This window comes from Lynx canadensis, chromosome B4 (assembly GCF_007474595.2).
Source record: "Lynx canadensis isolate LIC74 chromosome B4, mLynCan4.pri.v2, whole genome shotgun sequence".
NCBI lineage: Eukaryota > Metazoa > Chordata > Mammalia > Carnivora > Felidae > Lynx > Lynx canadensis.
Window position 1 is genome coordinate 57,874,201 of NC_044309.1, and position 23,867 is coordinate 57,898,067.

The 23,867-nt window shown below is 35.4% G+C and overlaps 2 protein-coding genes across 7 annotated transcripts in view; one reads left to right on the forward strand and one right to left on the reverse strand.

The window, feature by feature from the left end:
* The window catches only part of IRAG2 (inositol 1,4,5-triphosphate receptor associated 2), a 51,943-nt gene extending 45,187 nt beyond the window's left edge, over window positions 1-6,756 (forward strand). For all 3 annotated transcript variants that reach the window (XM_030321955.1, XM_030321956.1, XM_030321957.1), the window contains 7 exons: window positions 354-501; window positions 1,344-1,387; window positions 2,883-2,945; window positions 3,061-3,107; window positions 3,364-3,465; window positions 5,281-5,388; window positions 6,241-6,756. In XM_030321955.1, coding sequence (XP_030177815.1) covers window positions 354-501; window positions 1,344-1,387; window positions 2,883-2,945; window positions 3,061-3,107; window positions 3,364-3,465; window positions 5,281-5,388; window positions 6,241-6,484 — 756 coding nt within the window. In that variant the 3' untranslated portion in view covers window positions 6,485-6,756. The remainder of the gene's footprint in view (window positions 1-353; window positions 502-1,343; window positions 1,388-2,882; window positions 2,946-3,060; window positions 3,108-3,363; window positions 3,466-5,280; window positions 5,389-6,240) is intronic.
* Window positions 6,368-23,867, reverse strand: part of CFAP94 (cilia and flagella associated protein 94) — a 72,551-nt gene continuing 55,051 nt past the window's right edge. For 2 of the 4 annotated variants that reach the window (XM_030321951.1, XM_030321948.1), the window contains 7 exons: window positions 19,782-19,857; window positions 16,583-16,743; window positions 13,552-13,708; window positions 10,571-10,785; window positions 9,466-9,633; window positions 7,974-8,087; window positions 6,368-7,227 (listed from right to left, as the gene is read on the reverse strand). In XM_030321951.1, coding sequence (XP_030177811.1) covers window positions 6,949-7,227; window positions 7,974-8,087; window positions 9,466-9,633; window positions 10,571-10,785; window positions 13,552-13,708; window positions 16,583-16,743; window positions 19,782-19,857 — 1,170 coding nt within the window. In that variant the 3' untranslated portion in view covers window positions 6,368-6,948. The remainder of the gene's footprint in view (window positions 7,228-7,973; window positions 8,088-9,465; window positions 9,634-10,570; window positions 10,786-13,551; window positions 13,709-16,582; window positions 16,744-19,781; window positions 19,858-23,867) is intronic. The other 2 variants (XM_030321950.1, XM_030321952.1) reach the window with 2 other exon arrangements.

A 23,867-nucleotide genomic window follows, 5' to 3' on the forward strand; every position in this document is an offset into this window, starting at 1 on the left:
TAATTTCAGAGGCACCTTTAAATCCTGAGCTTGCATGGCTTTCTGTGGTGCAGTGCAGGTTGCTTGCAGGCTTACTGCTTTTTTTTTTTTTTTTTTTTTTTTTAGAGTTCAGCTTTTTCGGGTCTTAGACATCCATCACTAGTCCTTCTACTAGCAAGCTTTCAAAATTTTATTGTATCTTCTTCTATTTTTCTTTGTGTACTCATGTCTTCTTTAAAAAAATGCCTTTATTGTCACTTTAGGGGAATTTAGGGATGGAGTAAAGATAAATGCATGTGCCTAATCACCATTTTTTTAACTGGATATCAAGAATAGTATTTTCACTGTAAATTTATTCTTTTTTTTCCTACTAGGAAAGCCGAGTTAGTAAAGCAGTTGAAGTGATGATTCAGCATGTAGAAAACCTGAAGAGAATGTATGCCAAAGAGCACGCTGAATTAGAAGAACTGAAACAGGTTCTTCTGCAAAATGAAAGGTCTTTTAATCCTCTTGAAGATGAAGGTAATAAAAATTTAATAGTATCAGTTATGTTTTTCTAACATTCTCCTCTTTCATTCTCTTACAAATTCCTATTATGTCTTTGATATAAAAACTTAGGTTAAGGTTATGTTAGAAGAATAACTCATTCCTGTTATGTAGCCCAAATGCTATAGATATTATTTAGAAGACAGGTTGAGAGACCAGAAGGATTCTTTGGTAATGACACCAAAAAATTCATTAAATTAGATTGCTGACATGAAAGAATATATGTAATACAACCCATCGAGTTTACCTAATGTTCTCCTATTTAGGGTGTGTTAGAATTGGCTTTTTCTCCACACATAAAACACAGTAGGTTAAATGAGCCACTTTCATCAACAATGGTTTTGTATTTCTCAAAGAAGTAATGACTGTGGCATAGTAAGCTGGCTGATGGATTGGATAATAGACATCTGAGACCATGGAAAATACCTTAAAACATAAGGTTTATATAAAGTTTTAATTTAAATAGTGTGAACCTTTCTGAACAGAATTATTCTAATGATCTGTTCCCTTTTCTAGAAAAAGTAATCACATTTGATAATCTTCTTATCTGTAGTTTCATTTATTCAGCATACATTTATTTAGCGCCTCCTATGTGCTGGGTAAGCATTGTGGACATCTGCAGTGACATAGAGGATTGCATTCCATCAATTAAAGTGGTAATTGTTATGAATCACAAAATAATAACCAGATACTTTTATTGCTCAGTAGTCTCTGGGGTCTTATTTTCTGACTTTTGCTCTTCTTTGTAAAGAATTAAGACTGTTGCAAAAAATTGCATATGTAATTCCTAAAATGTGCAAATGTGTTTTTCCTTTCAGATGACTGCCAAATTAAAAGACGCTCATCTTCTCTAAACTCCAAGGTAATTACTAATTGTCTATCAAATGTTACCGATGAGATGGTTTTAAAATATTATTTGAAACATGGCTTTACATGTAAATCATATGTCTGTGTTTATGTAGTTATGTGTGTATATATGTATGCTTTTATACTTACTGTATGTGTACATCAATTAAGTTTCTCCAAAAGCAGGAGGAAAACCAGATAGTTTCTCTTTCATATAAAACCAGAGTTGGAAAGAGGCAGTCCCAAAATGGTAGAGAAGCTTCACAAAATCCAAAAGGCTCAGTCTCCTTTCACTGCTTCATCACCCGCAGCCCTTTGCTAACACCTTGAGGTCTAGGATGGCTTCATCGGTTCAGGGGCACCAACTCCTCATGGAGTCACATTCTAAGAAATAGGAAGAAGCAAAAATGGATATTCCCTCTCCCTCTCATGATAATTCCTAGAAATCCCAGATAACATTTCCCTTTTGTTTCTTGGTTGAAAATGAGGCTGGAAAACCCGTTTTTAATTCTGGAGTCTTTGTGCCTAACTAGAAACTCAAGGAGGTTTTTTTACACCAAGTGAAAAGGGGAAAATGGGATCTTGAAAGTCAACCAGCAGTTTTTGCCAGTTTGAAAATCAGGATTTCACAGACTTTTTTGAGCAAGAGACTTTAAAATCATTCCATCCACATCTCTTTCACAAATGAGGAAAATCACTCTCACATAAGTTAAGTGATTAGTTATGATCACGTAGTGGCAGGACCATGGTGAGAACCCAAGTTTCTTGGACTGTAATTTTTATATTTTTAATATTCAACTAACCTATACAATTAAATTAGGAATGGTGGTTTAAGAAAAGGATTCACCTTAAGCTTCTTTAGTCTATCTCCTACATTTAATATTACATTTTTATTTCCTGAAGTTATACTTAAACTTTAAGAACCACATAGTAGTATATCACATTTTCCTCTGCAAATCTCAATGCTGATATGTAAATATATCAATTTATCAAAATATGCCCATCTTTAAATGTGTTAAATGGAAAAAGTGAAACCACGGGAAAAAAAAAAAGCTAGAAAATAGGTACATATTTATCGCCTCTTGAGTTGGGGAAAACCTAGGCATAAAAGAAACACTACAGCAAAAGACATATTTGGCTGCATTAACCATGAAAAATATTTCTGTCAGAAATATCAATAATATGGGCAAAAATCATGAACAGATAGTTCTCAGAGAAGATATATACATGACTATTAAACATTAAAAAAATGTTCAATGTTACTAGAAACCGAAACAAAAAGCCGTATCTGACTGGCAAAAATTATACTCATCGGGTGTTGGGAGGAGGTAGAATATAAATTGGTAGAATATTTCTGGAAGGCAATTTGGCCATAACAAAATGTGTCTGTTTAACTCAGCAATGACCAAATGCAGGTATGTATAGGTACAAGGATATCCACTAGTGTAATATATATACAATGATAAAATGCGGATAATTTTCTAAATGTACTTTTTGCCCCCTTCGGGTAGCCATCTTCTCTTCGGAGAGTGACCATTGCCTCTTTGCCCAGAAATATAGGAAATGCAGGAATGGTAAGCAAATTCTTAAGTGTTCTTAGACAAAAGCAAATTAATTTTCATATAACAAAACATAAACTTCACTAAATTGACATTTCATTATTTTTTAAATTATTTCTGAATTTTAAAGGTGGCTGGGATGGAAAATGACCGATTCAGTAGGAGGTCAAGCAGCTGGTAAGTGTAATTTTATGGTTGCCCTTTGGGAACCCTCCTGTTTTATAATTGACTGAAGTAAATGTTTGCAATAAGTAATAGAGTAACATTTGATTTACACAGAGTACATGCACAATAATTATAAAAATAGGTGTATAACCATGAAGTTTTATAATGAAGCATAATGTGAATATGCCAACAAAAAATAGTACTTATAAATTGATAATGGCTACAGATATATTTAATTTGACAAGTGGCTATAATCATCTTTATTTAGGCGTATTTTGGGGTCAAAGCAGAGTGAACACCGTCCCTCATTACATCGATTTATTAGCACCTATTCCTGGGCAGATGCTGAAGAAGAAAAATGTGAACTAAAGTAGGTGAAGCTTGGTGTGTTTATTAACCTGATGTGAACTGGGAAATAGTGGGGATCACTTTTACTCTATGGAAATGAGATCGATGCTGCATCATCAAAAAGATAATTCATTAAGACTTTTATAAACTGTAGAGCATTCTATAAATGTTATTTGCAAATACATTCACTCTTTAGTACCTAAGTCTTGAGTTAGAGAAGACCCTTAAATTTGCCAGAATTGTGAAGATTATTTTTTTCCTGTATAGGTAATCTGGCCATCTGAGAGAAAGGTCAGTATAGAGCCACAGAAGTAAAATGTCCATCTACTTAGATTAAAAAACAAAACAAAACATGAATTATATATATGTATGTATAGCATATAGGCACATATGTAAATTATGTGCATTATATATACATCTATCTTCCCTTTATGTGTAAATGAACAGTAGGGGAAACGTAAAATGCTATATTGCTATAGGTCTGTGTAGCAAGTTAAATAAAATCTTCTATAGCAAAAGGTAGACAGCTGAGGAGAAGGGACATGAAGAAATGCTGCCTCTAAGTCCTGGGAGAACATTGGACAAACTATTTAACCTTATTTGGTCTGTTTCCTCATCTGTAGAGATCTGACTGAAATGGCTTTATGTTCTTTTTATACATGTTTGTTGCCTGCCTACTATGTGGTATATACTACATTCGATCCTAAGGGGTATAAAGAAGAGTAAGACATAGTCCCTACCCTCAGTTTTTTTGTTTTTTAAATAATCCTGGGAGTCTACTGCATATGTTGAAAGTTCTTTTCAGATTTAGAGCAAATGTAATGGAGTTTTCTTACCTGGGTGAAAAAAAATCAAGTTTTCTCCAAAAGATTACAATCTATCTTTTGTTTTTTTGTTAGTACAGTATGATTTCTACTGAGAAGTCTTTGCAAACAAAAAAACTGAAATCTTGAGAAACAAGAATCCAGGCATTTGGACCTTGTTTCCTTTAAACACTAAAACCATCTACACACATTCCCTATAGAAGTCCAACAAGAAAAGAAAAGAAAAAAAAACTTGGAGAAACAGTTCCCTTTGGCAACAGTGAGGGCCTAATGAGCTTCTAATTTCAAAATTCAAATCTAACTAGGAACTTTTTAGTGAACATGATAATGAAACAAGTTTTGTTCAGGTTAAAGGAACTCCTCTGTAGATAGCAATTGGATTGAAAGTATTTCAAATAAAATCATACTATTTCTCAGCTCGTTAAATATTAATTGTAGCTAGCTTTGTACTGAACATATTTTTATAAACAAATTTTTATAAAAAGATTTATAAAATCTTTCAAAATTAAGATTTTTAAAGAAGAAATGGCATTTTGATGTTACTCCAGTTTAGCATAAAATCCACCGTTAATTAATTATATGGTAGAAGGAGAAAATATTTTACTATATATTGAATAAAAAAATACGGAAGAAGAAATATTCACATTTGTTTTTTAAAGTATGATTACACATACACAAACAGGGAAAGAAATCACAGATTAATAACACTGGTTAATTATGAGTGGTGATAACTGACTAATTTCTGCATGTTCTTTGTAAATTTCTCCTTTTGCTTTGGATAGTATCTCAACTTTCTACAACAAACATTTTCCTAAATATAGTAAGTTTTAAAAATTAAATTCCTATAAATGGTTAAAAACATAAATTTAGTGATTTGAATTTTAGAATTAGTTGTTTTGCTTTAGAAAAATATATGTCTAAAGCCTCTTTAGTGGTACAATCTAGCAATATTTTATAAATAATCTGGTACATTATCCATAGTCTCAAACATTTTTAAAAATACTTATTTACAGAAGTAAAGATGACTCAGAACCATCTGGAGAAGAAACAGTAGAAAGGACAAGAAAGCCAAGTCTTTCTGAAAAGAGAAATAATCCATCAAAATGGGATGGCTCTTCAATGTAAGTTGTCTACTTGCTCATGATACCATTTTCGTAGAATGGGGAAAGATAAGGCAGGGTTAACAGTATTAATTTTAGTCAAAGTACTAAAAGACTTGTCAAATTGTTAAATTTAGGGTAAAAAAACAAATTTTGCATGGTGTACAGGAATTATGCCTGCATGTGTAAGAGTTCAGTGTTAGGAACTTGGCCCTGGAGTCAGATGGCCTAGGCAAGTTCCCATCCATTATTGAACACTAGTTTCTTTATCTAGAAGATAGGAATGATAATGGTAGCACCTGTGGCATTGTTTTGTTGTCATGATTAAATAACTAGCACATGTAAAATGCTAAGTGTAGTGTCTAACACAGTTAACTACTTTCAAAGACCTATGATATAATAATCTTTTCTTATGGGGGTTTCTAAAAATAGTTTAAATTTCAATATAGCAAAAGTCCAGGGTATGGTGAGAAGTATGTGACATAGGTATATACACACATATCATGCTCTACCCCAAAAATAACATTTTTGTTTCTACTGTAGGAATAGAAGTTGCCTTACTCAATTGAAAGAATGAGATAAATACTCAAATGTTGTTAATAGTTAAGAAATGCTATGGTGATGATCTGAAAATTAGGTGTCTGTCTCAGGCATTATTTAACTCTAAATCATTTCTCTAATTCTAAAAATTATTGGGGGTGGGGATGGGGGCAAATTGTAGTACAAACCAAGACAGCAGGTCACATTAGGTAGCTTCTTACAAGGCACTGTTGGTGGCAGATCAAGGATTTGATTGGTATTGTTGGCAAAAGGAGTGTTTCTAATAACAGATTGTTGCTATTACCAAATACTGACTTTGTATTTTCCTTATAGTTATGACACAATAGCTTCCTGGGCAACAAATCTCAAGACTTCCATCAGAAAAGCTAATAAGGCACTCTGGCTTTCTGTTGCATTCATTGTACTGTTTGCAGCTCTGATGAGCTTCCTCACAGGACGATTTTTCCAGAAGTCTGTGGATGCTGCTCCCACGCCAGATGGGGACTCCTGGATGTCTCTAGAACAAATCTTGTGGCCATTTACTAGACTCCAACACAATGGACCGCCACCAGTGTGACCAGAGCACATCTCAATGTGTGTGTCTTCATTTTTAAAGTTTCAGTATCTGAACTTTGTAAATTAGTCATTTTTAGCTGGGAAATTATAGCATAGAACCAGAGGGTCTCAGAAGGACTGCAAGATATTTTACATTCCCTCTTTCTGTGATTTCCTCCCAAATAAAATATAATGGGGAGGAAGCCTACCTATGATCTTTTAATGAGCTTTTTGAGGCGATCTTACATGTTGTTTGTTAAAATTTATTGAAATAAAGAACCATTCAAATCTTCATACAGTGAAAACTGAAAGTATTCATGGGAAAAATAACCCCACTTTTTAAAAAATAACATTTGAGTATAAAATGCTGACTAGATTTTAAAAACCTACTGGAAATATATCAACTCATTACATTTTATTGAATAACCTGATTTTTTTCTCCAAACTGCTTGATTCTTCATACTGAACAAAATTTACCATTGGGGATTAAGAGTAGCTGAGTAATCTCGTCGAGAGTAGCATATAGCATACTGAATCAATAAACTGGCATTTGGAGCTCCTAATTTTCTCCATTGCTTCTTTGGAAGCAAAATCCTTAACCAGGTGATACAGAGTAGAATGAAACTCTGTTTCTTCTTTAAGGGCTTCAGAGAATGTTTCACTGTTTTCATTGATTTTGAGCCTCTGTGCTCTGTCACCACTAAACATTAAAAGGGTCCAGTTAGGATCCTGAACAGGTTCTTCTTCAGTAAGGTGTTCCCTCAGCTAAAGAAAAAGAAAATTAGAGAAATCCATTAATAGTTCTTCTATTAGGTATTTTAGCAGAGTGTAATTTGAACTAAGTCCCCCAACTTCCTAATGTAAAAGAAACATTCTTAGTGTCCCATTTCTTAACACATGTGTTTATAGACCTTATCAAAATGTATTAATTCATTCAACAGAGATAATGTTGAAAAGCTATCATGTGCCAGGTATTATTCTAGGTTCTGGGGATATAACAAAGAAAGAAAACCAAACAAGTAGCAACTGCAACAATAAACCCTATCCTCAAGGAGTTTACATTCAAAATACACAAGTAAATATGGTGGCTCACTTATGCTAGAACATTCATCAGTCAGCATTTAGAATTTGATAAGATACCTTTGTTCTCAGGCAGTAAATGTGCCAGAAAGTTAAACTGGAGGCCTACCCATCTCTGAGAAAAACGTTTGTGAATCATAGATATATTCACATTTAACGCTTCCATTTGTTGTGTTGAGGTAAAGAGAGATAAGGACATTAGCCTAAAGTTAAGAGGGTTCGACACCATACTGGGCAATGAAGGCATGATCTTTACATAGTTCGGCTTTATATTTTTGACAAAATAAACAAAAGTGAAGTTTGAAAACTATTTTGGATGCTAATTTTTTTCACCTTTTCAAGAGGAGAAACTATGCCCTACATTCATTTAGCTTTTGAGTACCTTATCTTCTTTTGGAGGACAAAGTTTTATGGGTTTTTGCATACTCTACCTTAACTATAACTTTTTTTGAACTACATTCTACATTCCACTTGCTCCAACCAAATGCAAAAGCAGAACTTAGCAGGGCCAGTTGTCGATAAGCTTTAATTTCTACCAAGGGTTCCTGTCAATATAAAAACAAATACAATTGGTCATAGAGCTTCACAACAAGCCTCTCTTCCATCTTTGGCCTCCTACAGTCGCTTCTCAGTACAGAAAAATCCATTTAAAATGTAATATTAGATGACCGCCCGGTCAGGACAAGGCAATGGTTTTGCCTTTCAGAAGAGAAACCAAGGTCCAAACAATGACTGACAAGGGGTCTGATGTCCCGCCACATACACCCCATGATCTATCATCTCCTTTTCTTCTTCCTTTGCTTTCTTCACTTGGCCTACTTCCCCACCTTCAAGTTTTGCTTAGATCTTACCTTCTCATTGAGTGCCCCCTCCTCCGACACCCTGTTTGCCATCGTATGCCGCCCTAGCCCCATGATTCCTGACCTGCACTTTTTTTCCATAGCACTTAGCACCTTTTGACATACTAGATAAACTATAAACATAAAAAGATGATTTTTGCTTTCCTCTGCTAGAATGTAAGCTCCACAATGGCAGGGACCTTTGTTTTATTCACTAATGGATCCTAAGCACCTATGACAATGCCTAGAATATAAATGTTTAGAAAAAAAATTCTTGGATATTCTGCAATGACTAGTATACCACATTCAGCATTTGTAGAGTGGCAACTGAGTGCGTAAAGCCAAGGTGTTTTTTTCTTGCACATATGTACACTGTACTCACATTTTCCAATGTTATAGGTCTACCTGTATTGTCATATCTGATATATATAAACCTGTTCTTGAGTACAGAACTCTTCTGCCTAAAACATTTTTCCTGATTAGAACCTTGTCTTCGTTTATATATCCTATTTATTAAATGTCTACTGATTTAAGGAAGACATTAAATCTAGAAGTGCTAGAAGAATGCTAGGTGATGAAAACGCAGTCCCCATCCTCAAGGAGCACAGAGTTTAATATGGAAGGATCTTATTTAACTAAAGCCTAATGGGTAACATGAAGCAGTATGCAGATGGGGAGCCTCTGCCAAGAAGCAGAAGGAAGTGGGTTCTGTATCAGTGCGTTTAATTTTGCCTGATTTGTCATGTTTGGGCAAATGTTGAGTCATTTCCTGTTTTAAGAAATCTTACATACGTCCAGCCTGGAAGAAGGAAGAAAACATACAAAATGCAGAACTGGCCAGTTGTGGACAATGCTCCATTTGTGATATGAACATCATACTACAGGCTTACTCTTTTGGGAAAGATTATTACACTTGAGACAACCCTGGGTTTCTGGTCTTTCCCTTTATTCCCTCCTTTCTAACTATAATCCTGTACATGTGGATATAGAAAACCTGCAACATACCTTAAGATTTACGTAAAATTTAGTACTTGCTAACATTCTAACTGTCCATTACATTAAATCTGGAAAGATTTGTTCTTACCTTATGATTTATAACAACATAAAAATGAGAGTGTCCAGTAGGAAAGATATTCAATCCAGTTTCTTTCAAAGCAAGAATAAAAGAAATAGGAGTCATCCATCTTCCTTCCAAAGTAGAGGAGTGTTTCTTGTTATCTACTTTGACTGATGCTAACATGCAGAGGTTTTCCTAATCTCAAGAAGAAGAAAGAAGCGGTTATGAATTATTACTTCGTTATTCCATTTCCAGACTTGACGTTCTTTATACCATTTGTTTTTTAGCCCTATATCATTCTGCATTGAGAAGAATGCAGGACAGCTATGTTTTAAGCCAGCTCCGAGCTTCGCCACAAAGTCTCCTTGTTACCTCACCCAATCGGTCAACCTTTTTTGGGCTTTATTTGAACAATCAAGGGACTAACGTCTCAGGTGTCCTCCCATCTTACAAGTTATGATCTAAGAACACTGATGATGGTCATATTGAATTACAATAGCCATTCGACAGCTATTCATGTTGCAACTTTTAAGAATACTTTTTTTTTTTTTTACACATATAAGACTTAACATAATGCAAAATTATCTGGTTTTAAAGTCTGCAAAGTGGCAATCTGAAGGTGTACAGAGTTCACATCTCTCTCTTCCAGTTTTGAGGAAGAAGCCTCTTGAGAGTGGATCAAAAACTCTCAAAGTCATATTACAACCGGGCTTGTAGCTTCATTAATTGGTCTATTTCTACTAACTTTAGGGTTCAAAATTGCATCTCATTTATTACATGTTATTACTGATCCAATTACTATTTCATTTAGAATTTTTGTTTTATTTTGTTTAGAAATTGTGGCTTGGTCAGTTAAGCAACTGACTCTTGATTTAGGCTCAGGTCATGGATTTGAGCCCTGTGACCAGCTCCGCGCTGACAGTGCCTGCTTGGGATTCTCTCTCCCTCTCTCTCAAAATAAACTTTAATTAAACATTAGGAAAAAAGGTTAAAAAATTATGGGTCAAAGTATATTTTAAATATATTTATAAAAGACATTTCAAAATGTAAATCACCAACGATGGATTGCTTCGACATGCTGTCCTCAAAGAGGCTTACCTCTTTCATATGACTTACTATAACTGTGACTTACCTTAATTTGTATTTGTATCTCAGTAAATACCGTAGTCACAGTCAAAAGTACTTTATTCACATCAAGTGGTCTGAGTTCCCATGACTGGAATGGCATGTTAATATGAGTATCTTGAATCAAGGTAACAGGGCCAAAAGTTTCTAGGCTGAATGTTATAAGTCTTTCTTCTGATTGGTAAAGGACGTTGCTGATGCCATCAGTCTGCCAGTGTTTACCTTCACAGTAAGAAAGTCACAGATTCATTTTTTTCTACACAAAAATAAGATGAATGAAACCACCCAAATAACTGCAAATGTGTATAAATCTTTTACATTTAGAATAGAATCTCTACAAAAAGCCAACTTTCTGGGAGTTTCTTCTTGTCTACAGGATCAAGTCCAAACTTCTCAACATGGTATGTAACACCTTCAGAATGAAGACCCATGTTTCTAGCTTCATCCCTTGTACTTCCTTCACTTGTTTTTAGCTACACTTTTTTTTTTTTTTGCCTCTCCCAACAATATCATATACCTCTGAGCCTCTAAGCACATGCAGTGCTATCTTCCTAGAGCACTTAATCTTACAGAGAACCTCTCTTCATTTAAAACAAAACAAAACAAAACACAACTTTAAAACTCACTTGTGGTAAGCATATAATTACTTTTAGTAAATACACCCAGTTGTGCAACCAGTACCACAATCCAGTTGACAACACTCTTATCCTCCCCATAAGATCTTTCTTGTCCATTTTATAGTTAATTATTCCCATTCTCACCTCCAGCCACAGGAAGTTTATTTACTTCCTGTCTCTAAAGATTTGCCTTTTCTGAACTTTTCATATAAATACAATCCTGTGATAGGTGGTCTTTTGTGTCTCTTACAACTCAATAATAAAACACAACCCAATTTAAAAATGGGCAAAATATTTGAATAAACGTTTCACCAAAGAACATCTATTAAAGGATAATAAACACATTAAAAAAGATGCTCAACGTTATCAGTTATTAGGGAAATACAAATTAAATCCCTGAAATACCACTTCATGCTCACTAGAATGATTAGAATCAGAAAGATAAATAATCACAAATGTTGGCAAGGATATGAAAAGTGGGAAACCTCACATAATGCTGGCAGGCATGTAAAATGGTACAGTTACTCTGAAAAACAATTTGACAGTTTCTTAAAAACTTAAACCAATTTACCATTCAACCCAGCAATTCCATCCCTAGGTATATACTCAAGAAAAAGGAAAACCTACGTCTACACAAACACTGGCATGTCAGTACCCTCTTAGTCTCTTAAGGCCCACTTCAATATTCCATACCATGACAAGCCTTCCTTAATGCTCCAGGTGGACCCACTGTTCTTCTCCATAACACTTTTAGCTATTACAATAGTACCTTACTACATCGTATTTGTGGCTTTGCCTTGTCTGCCTCTCCTACAACTTTGAAAATTTCTAGAGGAAGAAACTATGTCTCCTTTATTCTATATTTCTTCTTGTGTAGCACAATTATGGAACACATGAGTCATTCCCTTCCTAGAATGCCCTCTCCATCTCCACATGGCTTTCTCCTCACATGGAGGGTTCCACTATTTTTGACTCTTAAATTCAATATGCCAAATCCAATTATATGGATAAAATAAGTTACTCATAATTCTTTTTGTTTTTACATTAACAAAATTACCTTGTACAGGCAAAAATTATGTATGACCGCTAAATAAACTCCCCATATTTGTAGCATTTCCTGGAAAAAAGTTTCCCCATGGGAAGAATTATCAGAGTTGTATATTGCTATCCAATTAGTATAGTAAAAGTCAAATTTTACTTCCCTGAATCATGTGGAGTAATTGCCTAATTCTAATTTAGTGTGAATAATTTTTAATGTCATAAATATTTAAGGAATATTTAAGGAATATTCCATTAAAGGAAAAGTGAAACTTCTAAAGCAACATGAAGGGAAAAAATTACCTAACTGTTCATTTTGATATGTTTTATTATTTAATGTATTGACAGACATATACTGTTTTTAATACTGTTTATATTCTATTTCTAGAATATAAATACCTTGTGGCTACGTCTACACAACCAAAGTGTGGATTACTGCAGCAATCGTAAAAAAGTTTAAACTACATAATATTTATCCTTCTTGGCAGAGAAATTCCTAAATGCTCTCCTCCTATAACTGAATACATTAACTAATAGCTCTGTGCCTTTGTGATCGTATCTGTTCCCAACCTGTCACCAAGTAAATACTTACACAAATAGATGAATGTAAATTAATTCACATTAAAAGTAAAGTTCTATACCTTTTATCCAGCAGCCTCAAAACTGCATACATTAATTCACAAGATCAAGACCTTTCAAAGTTTAGCCAGCCAACCCCAAATAAGGTATTTGTTAATGATCAGTGAATCATCAGCTTGTATTCTGCTGGTGCTTCTGATTTTATTGATATTTATTTCACATTTTGAATAAGCAATAATTTCCCTTGGTTCAACAATCAAAAGTTATAAAGAGGCATACAATGGCTGTTTTCCTCTGTCTCAGATTTCCCAATGGCCAATTCCCCATCTCCAATACTTGTTTGTAATAAGATTTGTAATTTATAAGTTATTAACATTAAAATAAATTTTAATCACCCTAATCTGAATTATATAGTCATTTCAAAAAATGCAGGTTTTTCATTTTTTTGTTTTCAATGTGTTGTACTATTTTGATATTTTTGGGTTTTTTTTAAAACATAATTACATAACTGTAAGTAACTGTTCAGAAATTATGGCAGATATAAATACTTCAAGAACTAACAGTTACAAAACTCAATAAATAAACTCCAATCCCTGTTGATTTCCATCAAGAGCAAACAAAGACCCTAGAATTGCCATAGAAATGTGTAAGATTAGAAACTGGGAGTGTAGACACTGTATTTCCTGTTTTAAGGAGTCATGTTATACCACTTTTCATTACATAATTAACAAAGTGAATTAAGGTATTGCTGTACCTTCAGCATCCCACCTTGCAACCATAGGATCCTCAAAAAAGATTACATTCTCCTGAACTTCAAGCGTGACCTCTATGGGTGGGAAAGCATTTTCTGTTTCAAAGTCTTCTGTACTTTCTGGAGGATATATATATTTCTGCAGTCCTTCTTTGAGTATCTTTTAAAAATGGCCCAAAATAACATCAAATTAGAAGCTGACTAGTAACAAAGATGTAAATATTGCTGAATAAGCTATATAGTTTTTTTTTTAATATTTATTTTTTGAGAGACAGAGACAGAGTGCAAACAGGGGAGGGGCAGAGAGAGCAAGAGGGAGACACAGAATCTGAAGCAGGCTCCAGGCTCTGAGCAGTCAGTGCAGAGCCTGATGTGGGGCTCCAACTCACAAACCATGAGATCATGACCTGAGCCAAAGTCAGACACTTAACTGACTGAGCCTCCCAGGTGGCCCTATATAGTTATTCTTAGTAAGTACTGAAGATTGGTCTCATTTAATTACAGACTAACAAAAAGTCACAACAAAGTTAAAAGATAATGGTTGAGGGGGAAAAAATCACTAAATTTGAATTACAGAATTTAACCTATGCTAGGTTCTATGCTGGGACTTACTCATCATTTTATTCCTCCAAGTAATTCTACAAGACATATATTTAATGGAGAAGATAACTGGGACTTAGAGAAATCACATAATTTGTCAAAGATTACCAAATGACTTCAAGGAGGTGCCACAACTGAGAAACAGAGCTACAGGACCCCAAATCCCATATTCTAATACATTAGTTAGGGTGTGTATGTGAAGAGAGAAAGGAGTATAAGCAAAATTTGGGAAGTGTAGAAATTAATGGATAAAAGTAAATTAAAAATCATCAGGTAGGTATACCTTAAACAATGTAATATGTCAATTACATCTCAATAAAGCTAGGGAGAGAAAGTAAATTAAACCAACAGCAGATTTCTCTGGGAAGAAGGTTTGTTCATTATTTGAACGTAGCAGAAAAGGATCTAGGGAAGAAGGGGTGGGGAAGATTAAGAATGGTACAAAATAGAGGAAAAAAACTGGATGGGTAAAAATTCTAGACAAGGTGGGAGAGTACTAAAAAGAGACTTGAATAAAAGCAAGAAGACCTCTTTGTTGGCAGAGAGAAAAACAAGTATAAAGGAGTATACTTCAGGCTCAAGGAGAAAATGTGGAATGGTGGTATCAGGATATCAACAAAATTCAAGAACAGATCCTTGAATAAATTCTTGAAAATCCCAACTCTGGCTGGGACCTTCCCATGGATAAAGAGGATTTTTTTTTTAATGTTTGAGAGAGAGTATGTGCACATGGGGGTGGGGCAGAGAAAGAGGGAGAGAGAGAATCCCAAGCAGGCTTTATGCTGTCAGTGCAGGGCTCCGACCCAGGGCTCGAACTCATGACCATGAGATCGTGACTGGAGCTGAAATAAAGAGTTGGACGCCTAACCAACTGGGCCACCCAGGAGCCCTCAATAAAGAGTTCTGAAGGCCTACCTTCACGAAAAGGATATCTTTCTTGGACCCCCACCCCATTGTCTTTCAAGTATCCCTTAAGTAGGAAAAGCTGATTCAAATAGATTCTTCAAAGTAGCTACAGACCAGATTATCTCCCCCAGGCATGGTCTAATAACTGCATTCTCATTTGTGGGGAGAACGGAAAAGGAATAGCAATATCACCCCGAAGAGGGTAAAAATTAGTTAGGGGGCATGAAAAAATCATACTCTTTTAGGTGTAAAGCACAGCTATATGTATGGTACATGCACAAATATATTGTATACCTCTGGTATTAAAATTTCATGGGTGGGGGTGGTTAGGAAAAAAAAATGTCTACAAAGGCTCTTTAGAGGGGTGATAGTGGAAAAAAAAAATTAAAACTGAGAAATACCACTCTAATATGGGAATGCACCAAGGTCCTTAATGGGTAGGGCTGTGTGTGAGAAATGCCTGGTAGTCTATGTACATGATGTGCTAGAGAAGAGAGAGAAAGAGGTGGACAGACAGAGAAAAAGAGAGCTAAGGGGATGAGGGAGGGAGGGGGAAAGAAAGGCTGGAGAGCAAGGAGGGAAGGAGGAGCGGGTTATGACAATATAACAGGGTTATTTGGGACACAAGCACCATGAAATAAAGTTAAAATAAACCAAGTGAATACCAAGGCAAATGTTAGTAGTTATTAAAACAGGAAAAACTCCTTCAAAAATGATCTAACAACTGCTGTCATTAGCATCCTTACTAAAAGTGTGGAACATGCATCAGCAACGTTGGCATCACCTGGATCTGTGCTTCTTAAACTTAAATGGGCATATGAATCACCTGAGGGTCTTCTTAAACTGCAGACTCAGTAGATCTGAGGCGAAGAACCAAATTATGCATTTTTAACAAGTTTCTAGGTGATGCTGATGCTGCTGGTTCATGGACCACACTTTATACATCAAGGATCCAGACCAGTGGTTCTCAAACTTCAAAGTGTGTTTTACTAAAACAGATTTCCGGGCTTCACCTCCAGACTTTCTGATTCAGTAAGACTAAAATGGGACCCATGCATTTGTGTTTCTAGAAAATTCCCAGAATGATGCCAATGCTTCTGATCAAGGGACATGTTGGAAGCCACTGTAAAGTTAAATGATTACATGTGGCTGTCTTATCCTTACAATGAGAGTAGCAATAGAGCTGGTAAGCACACAAAGCTGAAAATATTTACCACTTGGCCCTTTACAGAAAAAGTTTGCCAGCATCTTAAATAAACTATCATTATTAAGACCAAATTGGCACAATCTAAACGTAGTGCTATAGGTTTACAATTAACACGTATGATTTATAGTTTTAAAATTTGCATTATTTTAGAATCCTTTCCTTTAATATCTGATTCAAATTTTATAAATTCAAGACAGTTTAAAATTAGTTTTTTTCCCTTATGCTTGCTTAATAGGGTTAAAGTTCATTAGCTGTTAGATCATTTAAGATAAAAGTGTGAGAAATTATTTCACTCATAAATTTGATTTGAAATCAACCTACTTCCACAATCATCCAGCCTTTCATTGGTTTACACTGTGGTGGAAGTTCGAAAATATCCAAGTGGTACACTCCACCCAGGGTTGTGAATTGGCATAAATCAACCTCATTGTCTTCACAGAAACATGGCTTTTCATTAGCATTCTCTATCAGCAACAACTGTGCTAAAATTAACCAGATTAATTCAGTTTCTAAATAGATCATAACATTTTGGTATTAGGAGGGAAAGGAAAAAATTCTGATGCTGGAAACGAAGTTTTTATTTAGCTACTAAAACTTCAAAAAGTGGTTAATTCAAAACTATTCACAAAGCTAACTTTCAAAGTGGGAATAGGCATGTATAATGGTTAAGATACAGAGGAGGGCTCCATTTATATTTTATATGCCAACATTTTAAGAATTCGTATATAATAAACATATGTTACTATTAACATAACTTTAAAAATATATTGTAGAGGAGGAAAAATAATTTTCCCTCTACTCTTCTGAGTTCTCAGCTGAAACCTCTAGAATAAAGACAGATTAACAAGAGAAAAAAAACATTCATTTATTAATATGTATAACTCCTGTATATATGGGAGATACCCAGGGAAAAATGAGTAACCTACAGAGGTGGCTCAGAATTCTGGCTTATAGAGCATCTGCAACCAAGAACAACAAATTTGTGGAGAAATGACAAGCTAAAGGAAAGCTTTAGGTTTTAGGTTTTCTGAGTTTTAGGTTTCTGAGGATAGAGGAAAGGACTAGTTAGTAAAGTTTGTTATGTAGATTCCTCTGGTCCCCTTTCCAGGCTGATAGGGTCTGCAGTTTTCTCTGGGGATTAACCATTGTTCTTCCTGGAAGAGGGAAGAAGGGACACCTTTGAAAATTTATGTCCTGGTTTGTGGCAGATAGGGTGAGGGTAAGAAGCTTTTCTTGCAACTGCATCTTTTCAGTTTCTCTCAACTCAAAATATCCTTATGCTGAAATGACATATTTTGGGGTGACATATTCTGTTACCTTCATCGTAAAATATCAAAAAGTGGCTTAACACAACATTTGATAACTGATAAATGTCTTAAAATTGGACATTATGGGGCTAAAAATCTGAAAGAAGAAAATAAAATGGTAAAAAATAAATTTGGTACATATATTAAAGCTAATTCTTTTTTCAACAAAAATAAGCCCAGCTCATGAAAAAAAGGGGGGGGGCACAGAGGCTTAAAAGTGAAAAAAACCGTATTGGCTAATCCCTTCTGTTTAGATATTTTACAGGGAAATTCTATAATTCCATAATTCTCAGTGCAAAATCAAGGGAATATTTTAAGTCACATGTCACGAGGACCATTCCCACCTGTCACCCAAAATCTTTCAATGTAGTACAATGGATAAGAAAGGGAAATCAGATCACTTACAAGTGGTGGATCTGATTCCACCCTTAACTAGCTGTATGACCTTATTGCAAGATATGCTAATTAACATGTCTTCTCTCCCCTTCCTCTACAAAAGAGATATTAGTGTCTAACTTATTGAATTGGGGGAATTTGTGAGTTAATACATGTAAAAAGTGTAGAACTGGGACCAGACACCCAGTAAAACTTAGGAACTGTTAGTCTTATTATTTATCATTACGGTTTTCCTCTCTCATAAAAGGAAGCATACTGAGGACTCACTGAATTTAATCCGTGGAGATCAAGCACTGATAATGAATGACAATATGCAAAGCAAATTCCACTTAAGCAATTGTTTTTTCCCCCTTGTATAACTTCAATAAAATGCAGACTTAAAAATTTTAAATGTATCTAATCATCCATTTACATAAAAAGAAACAAAGAATACTGTATCCAAATTTAAACATTTAGGATATATATTATTTGGGGATCACCATGTAGAAAACCTCAGTATTATTGACAGATATTCACGAATTGACTATAGTATCCTATCTCTAACAGGAAAACTACCTCCTCAGGGTTATAGAAAAGTTATAAAGATATAAAACTATTTGGCTGCTGAAAAAAAAGCGTGTTGGAAGAAGTGAAGTAGACAAGAAGTCCATTATGAAAAATATGCAAAAAAACCTATCAAAAATGAATTCCTTAGAAGTTACTGGGAAGTGATGCACATAAATATCAAACTAAAATATTTGCAAATTAGATATCGCTATCATTTTGATATTTTTAACTAGCTCCAATTGCTATTTTCCAAGATAAAATTTAATAGAAAAGTGTTGAGATGGGGCGCCTGGGTGGCGCAGTCGGTTAAGCGTCTGACTTCAGCCAGGTCACGATCTTGCGGTCCTGGGAGTTCGAGCCCCGCGTCAGGCTCTGGGCTGATGGCTCAGAGCCTGGAGCCTGGTTCCGATTCTGTGTCTCCCTCTCTCTCTGCCCCTCCCCCATTCATGCTCTGTCTCTCTCTGTCCCAAAAATAAAATAAAAACGTTGAAAAAAAAAATTAAAAAAAAAAAGTGTTGAGCAATTTATGGTTGTGTGTGTGTGTGAATATTCATCACAACATGGTTTGTAATAATGAAAAACTAGAAATAAACTTACTATCAATAAAGATTTAAATAACATTCCATTACTGGATGGAATTATACAGCTACTAAAAAAGTAAGGTTATTAATGTGTTCTGACTTAGGATAGTGTTGAGTATCATTCACTTAAGAAGAATAGATATTATGTTCTTTGTATGGAGAACGTTCTATAACATAACAAATATTATTGATAAAAGAGTAATTTTCAAGCATTTGTATGACATTTCATGGTTTCATTAAAAATCAAAAGAGAGGAGGGGCGCCTGGGTGGCGCAGTCGGTTAAGCGTCCGACTTCAGCCAGGTCACGATCTCGCGGTCCGTGAGCTCGAGCCCCGCGTCAGGCTCTGGGCTGATGGCTCAGAGCCTGGAGCCTGTTTCCGATTCTGTGTCTCCCTCTCTCTCTGCCCCTCCCCCGTTCATGCTCTGTCTCTCTCTGTCCCAAAAATAAAATAAAACGTTGAAAAAAAAATTTTTTTTTTTTTTAAAATCAAAAGAGAGGTATAGAGAGAAGAAATACAAATAGGAGAAGTTTTTGTTAATCTTAGTTATTTCAGAAGAGGGATTATGAAGGATTTTCACTTCAAACATATTTCTGCAACATCTGAATTTTTTTAATAATGACCCTGCATTTCACTTGTAAGCAGACAAATCCCAATAAAGTTAAATTCTAAAAATATAATTTAGAATACCTGCGAAAACTGCCTCACTTAATAACTTCATCTCCAGTTTACATTTTGTGGCTTCAGATTCTTCCTGGACAAAACTCTATGGAAAACACAAGGACAGATGGGTATGATTGTCAGTGTCTGCTTCAGCCCAGATTCACTCTTCACTCTCTTTCTGCTCCAGTTCCCACTCCAGAGGCCTGCCACCTTAATTCTAGGGCCCTGAACTGACACTTGCTCTGGCATAAAAACTGGACTTAACGAAAATAATTTAAAAATCAGTTAAAATGGGAGCACATCTCCATCGAACCTCATGAGGACAGGAATTAGCCTGCTCAGATTCTCTGATGACAACCCTCAACTATAAAATAGACTAGGAGGCAATGCAAGCTATGAAGTATTATTTATATTTGTATTTTGATTTTAGCCAAGTTTTAGATTTTGTTTGATCTTGGCAATCAGCTCTCTGATAGAGTAATTCCAAAGTCTGCATTTGGGTAAGCCTCTCAAGGAAACCAAAGACACCATGCACCAAGTAATGTAAAAGATACTATAGCATAGTAAAATGAATATTACAATAGGAAGACATAAAATCTAGAATGTATATCTAAATCTGCTACTAACTTAGTTTCGCAACCTTGAGCAAGACATTTAACCATTTGGGGCCTCAAATTCCTGCTCTAACAACATATTTGGTGCTTAACTGTGTGCCAGACACACAACACACCTTGCAAACAACCCTGAGAGGTGAGTATTATCTTCATTTTACAAAGAAAGAAAACCGAAGCTTAGGAAAACAACTGTTCTAAGAGTCAAATAAAATAATAGAAGTAAAGAATTTTGTACACAGTAAAGCACTAGAAAAATGCAGTGTTGTTATTGTAAAAAAAATATATATATATGGCATACATATATGTATATATATGTATATATATGTATATGTATATATGTATATATGTATATACATATGTATATATGTATATGTATATATATGTATATGTATATATGTATATACATATGTATATATGTGTATCTATCTATCTATCTATATATACACATATGGTATGTGTGTGCTAATATTTGCAAACTGGATGATATCCAGCAAACTTCATTTGACCCAAAATAGCATCTGTACTTCTAGAGCAACAGAAAAACCTTGTACCCAAATTCTAGTCAGAAGCTTAAAGCTAGTTAATCCCATCATGCCTCTCATCCTCAACCATCATACAAAGCCAAGCCCCCCTTAGTAAATTATCCTTTCCCTTATTGTCAGTGTATTGCTTTGTGTCTTCCTCCTGACCAGTTTCAACACTATGGCATTCTCTGCCAACCCTTTCCATTGCACCTCTGAAACTTCTCATTTACTAACTCACCCTTCAAAGAATTTTAATAGAGTGCCTAAATTGTACAGGCATTGTCAGATACTAGGAATAAACAACAAAAAAGACAAGGTCCCTGACTCAAGACGCTCCCAGTCTATTAAGGAAAACAGGTAAACAAATAGTTATAATACAGCTTTGTGGGTGTTGTAGTAAAAGGTCGGGGGTCCACATAAGAGTACAAGGGAAGAACAATCAGTTCTGTGAGCAAAATATCCCTTGGATGGGTGAAGAGAGGAAATACTATCCAAAGGTGGTAAAATTTGAACTAAATCTTGAAAGATAATTAAGTCTTCCCAAAAAATGGTGGGAGAGAATTCCAAGCATGAGTGAAGGCAGAAAGGCATGAAGCAAAACAGAGTTTCAAGCACCCCAAGTAGTCAGGTGAGGTTGGGGTGAGACATGCTAAGTGAGTGTAAGATGTGAAGCTGGAGAGATGCAGAGGCCAGAGTGTAGAGTTGAGATGCCACTCTAAAGACAAGAATTTCTCCTATGGGTAAAAGAGAGCCCACAAAAGACTTAGCAGGAAAGTGACATGAAGAAATTTTCATTTGGAGAGACTATTCTGGTGGTCAGCTGATGAATGCACTGTTTAGTGAAGAGTGAGAGGATCAGAACCTAACTAAAGGTAGAAGTAATCGGAGTCATCAGAAGGAGCATGTATGAGAGATGACACAGAGGTAAAATCAACATAACTTGGATGGTGACTTGATATAGAAGGCAAAGGACAGGTGAAGACTGATTTCCGGGTGTCTGGCTTAGGTAATAAGGTGGACGGTGATATGATTATCAGGAAAAGACAAGGAGGAAGGACAGGTTTGGGGGAAACATAATGAATTCAATTGTGGATATGTTGAATTTGAGGTGTCCATAGATATCCAGGTGGCTTTGGACATTATCTGCCATTAAAAAGCCAGTTGCATTTCCTTCTTACGGGAAGGATTATGATCATTAAAAATACCAAAGGTATGAGGCCAATAAGCAAGTCAGGCTTTCCAATTTACATCTTCAAAAAGTTGAGAATTCTTCAGAGTTTAGACCAAATTGGTTTCCAACCTTGTAAGAAAACTAAGAATTTAGATTTCTCGACACAACTTTCCCCTTGATAACCACAATACTGTAGCATGCAACAATAGGAATTTATCAGCTTTTCAATGAGACCTTGGCTTAACAGATACAGGAAATGACTTATAATATGGGAAGAACTTCATAGAACACTAGCAAAGTATTTTTCACTGCAACTTGATAAATGTGCAGATACTGTAATATGGAAATCTTTTTTAATATATATGTGATTTGAGTTTAATATAAAACAGTCTGATCATGAATAAGATCAGTGGAAACAGAATAGAGATTCCAGAAACACATCTCATGATCCACTTGGGAATTTAGCATTTGGCATTTCAGATCAATAGGAAAAGCCTAGGTTCATATGGTACATGTTTTGAGACAGTTGGCTAAGATCTGAAGTAAAATAAATTTAGATTCTTTTCACTTGACACTAAAATAAATTCCAGATGGATAAAAGATTTAAATGTAAAAACATAAGTAACCCAATCAATAGCCACAAAAATCATGAAATTACTTGAAGAGAACATAGGAGACTGATATCAACAATTGTCAGTGAAGTAGATGATTTTGATATTGCACATCTCCAAAACATCAGCACTGAATACAAATTTGATAGACTGTCTAGAATTCTGTTGTCCTTCAAAATAGTATCTATGAGAAGAAAGTTCATTGACCTGAAATCCAATTTTTTCATCAAAAAGTGATTTAAATTTAGAGCTTTAGAATAAGTTGTTGGAATTGGTTCTTCATCAGCAATTAATGATGAATTTTGAAAATACAGCATCATTTGTTTCATTTTGTCTAGAAGCTAAGGCTGATTATCCTGAGTTTGCTGAGTTTATTCCTGTGGCTTTAATACCATCTGTAGGTCAATGGTTTCAAAACTTATGCTAGTGACACTCTTCAGGCCACCATCTGTGTACTATTCAACTCTAGAAGTGCAGTGCTCAACCTGCATGAGACATGGCAGCTGTGTCTGACTTTTCTCAGAACTCCAGGTTCACATCTGCCTACCTGACATTTCCATTTGTGTGTCCCCAAAAGTACCATTCCCAAAATAAAACTCTTGTGTCACTGTCACTCTCAACAAGTTCGGCCCATTACTGTGCATCTCAGTAAATTGCACCACCATCTGCCTAGTTTCCCCAAATAAGAATTCAGCAGGATTGTTTATTTTACCTCCAAAACATATCCCAAACGTACCCACCTTTCCACGTCTCTTACCACCACCTTCAACCAAGCACCATTGCCTCTCATGTCTCCCCAGTGCTATTTAACCAGATGCTGGGCTTCTACTCTGGCCCCTCACAATAGTAGCCAGGAAACCTTTCAGAGCTAAAAATCAGATCATGCCACTCTCCCACTTACAACTCTTTAATGGTTTCCCATTGCATTTACAATAAAATCTTAACTTCTTACTCATGGTCTGTAAAGCCCTGCCTTCCTCTCTGATGTCATCACATGCCACTTTCCTCCTTGCCACCATACGTCAGACCACTGGCCTTCTTCCTGGTACTCATTTCTGTCTTACAGCCTTTGTAGTAATTGTACTCTCCGACTAGAATATTTTTACCTTATCACAGAGCTGATTCCTTCTAGTCTTTCTCAGCTTTAATAACTCATCATGTAAGCCTTCCCTAACGACCCAATCTTTCCTAAC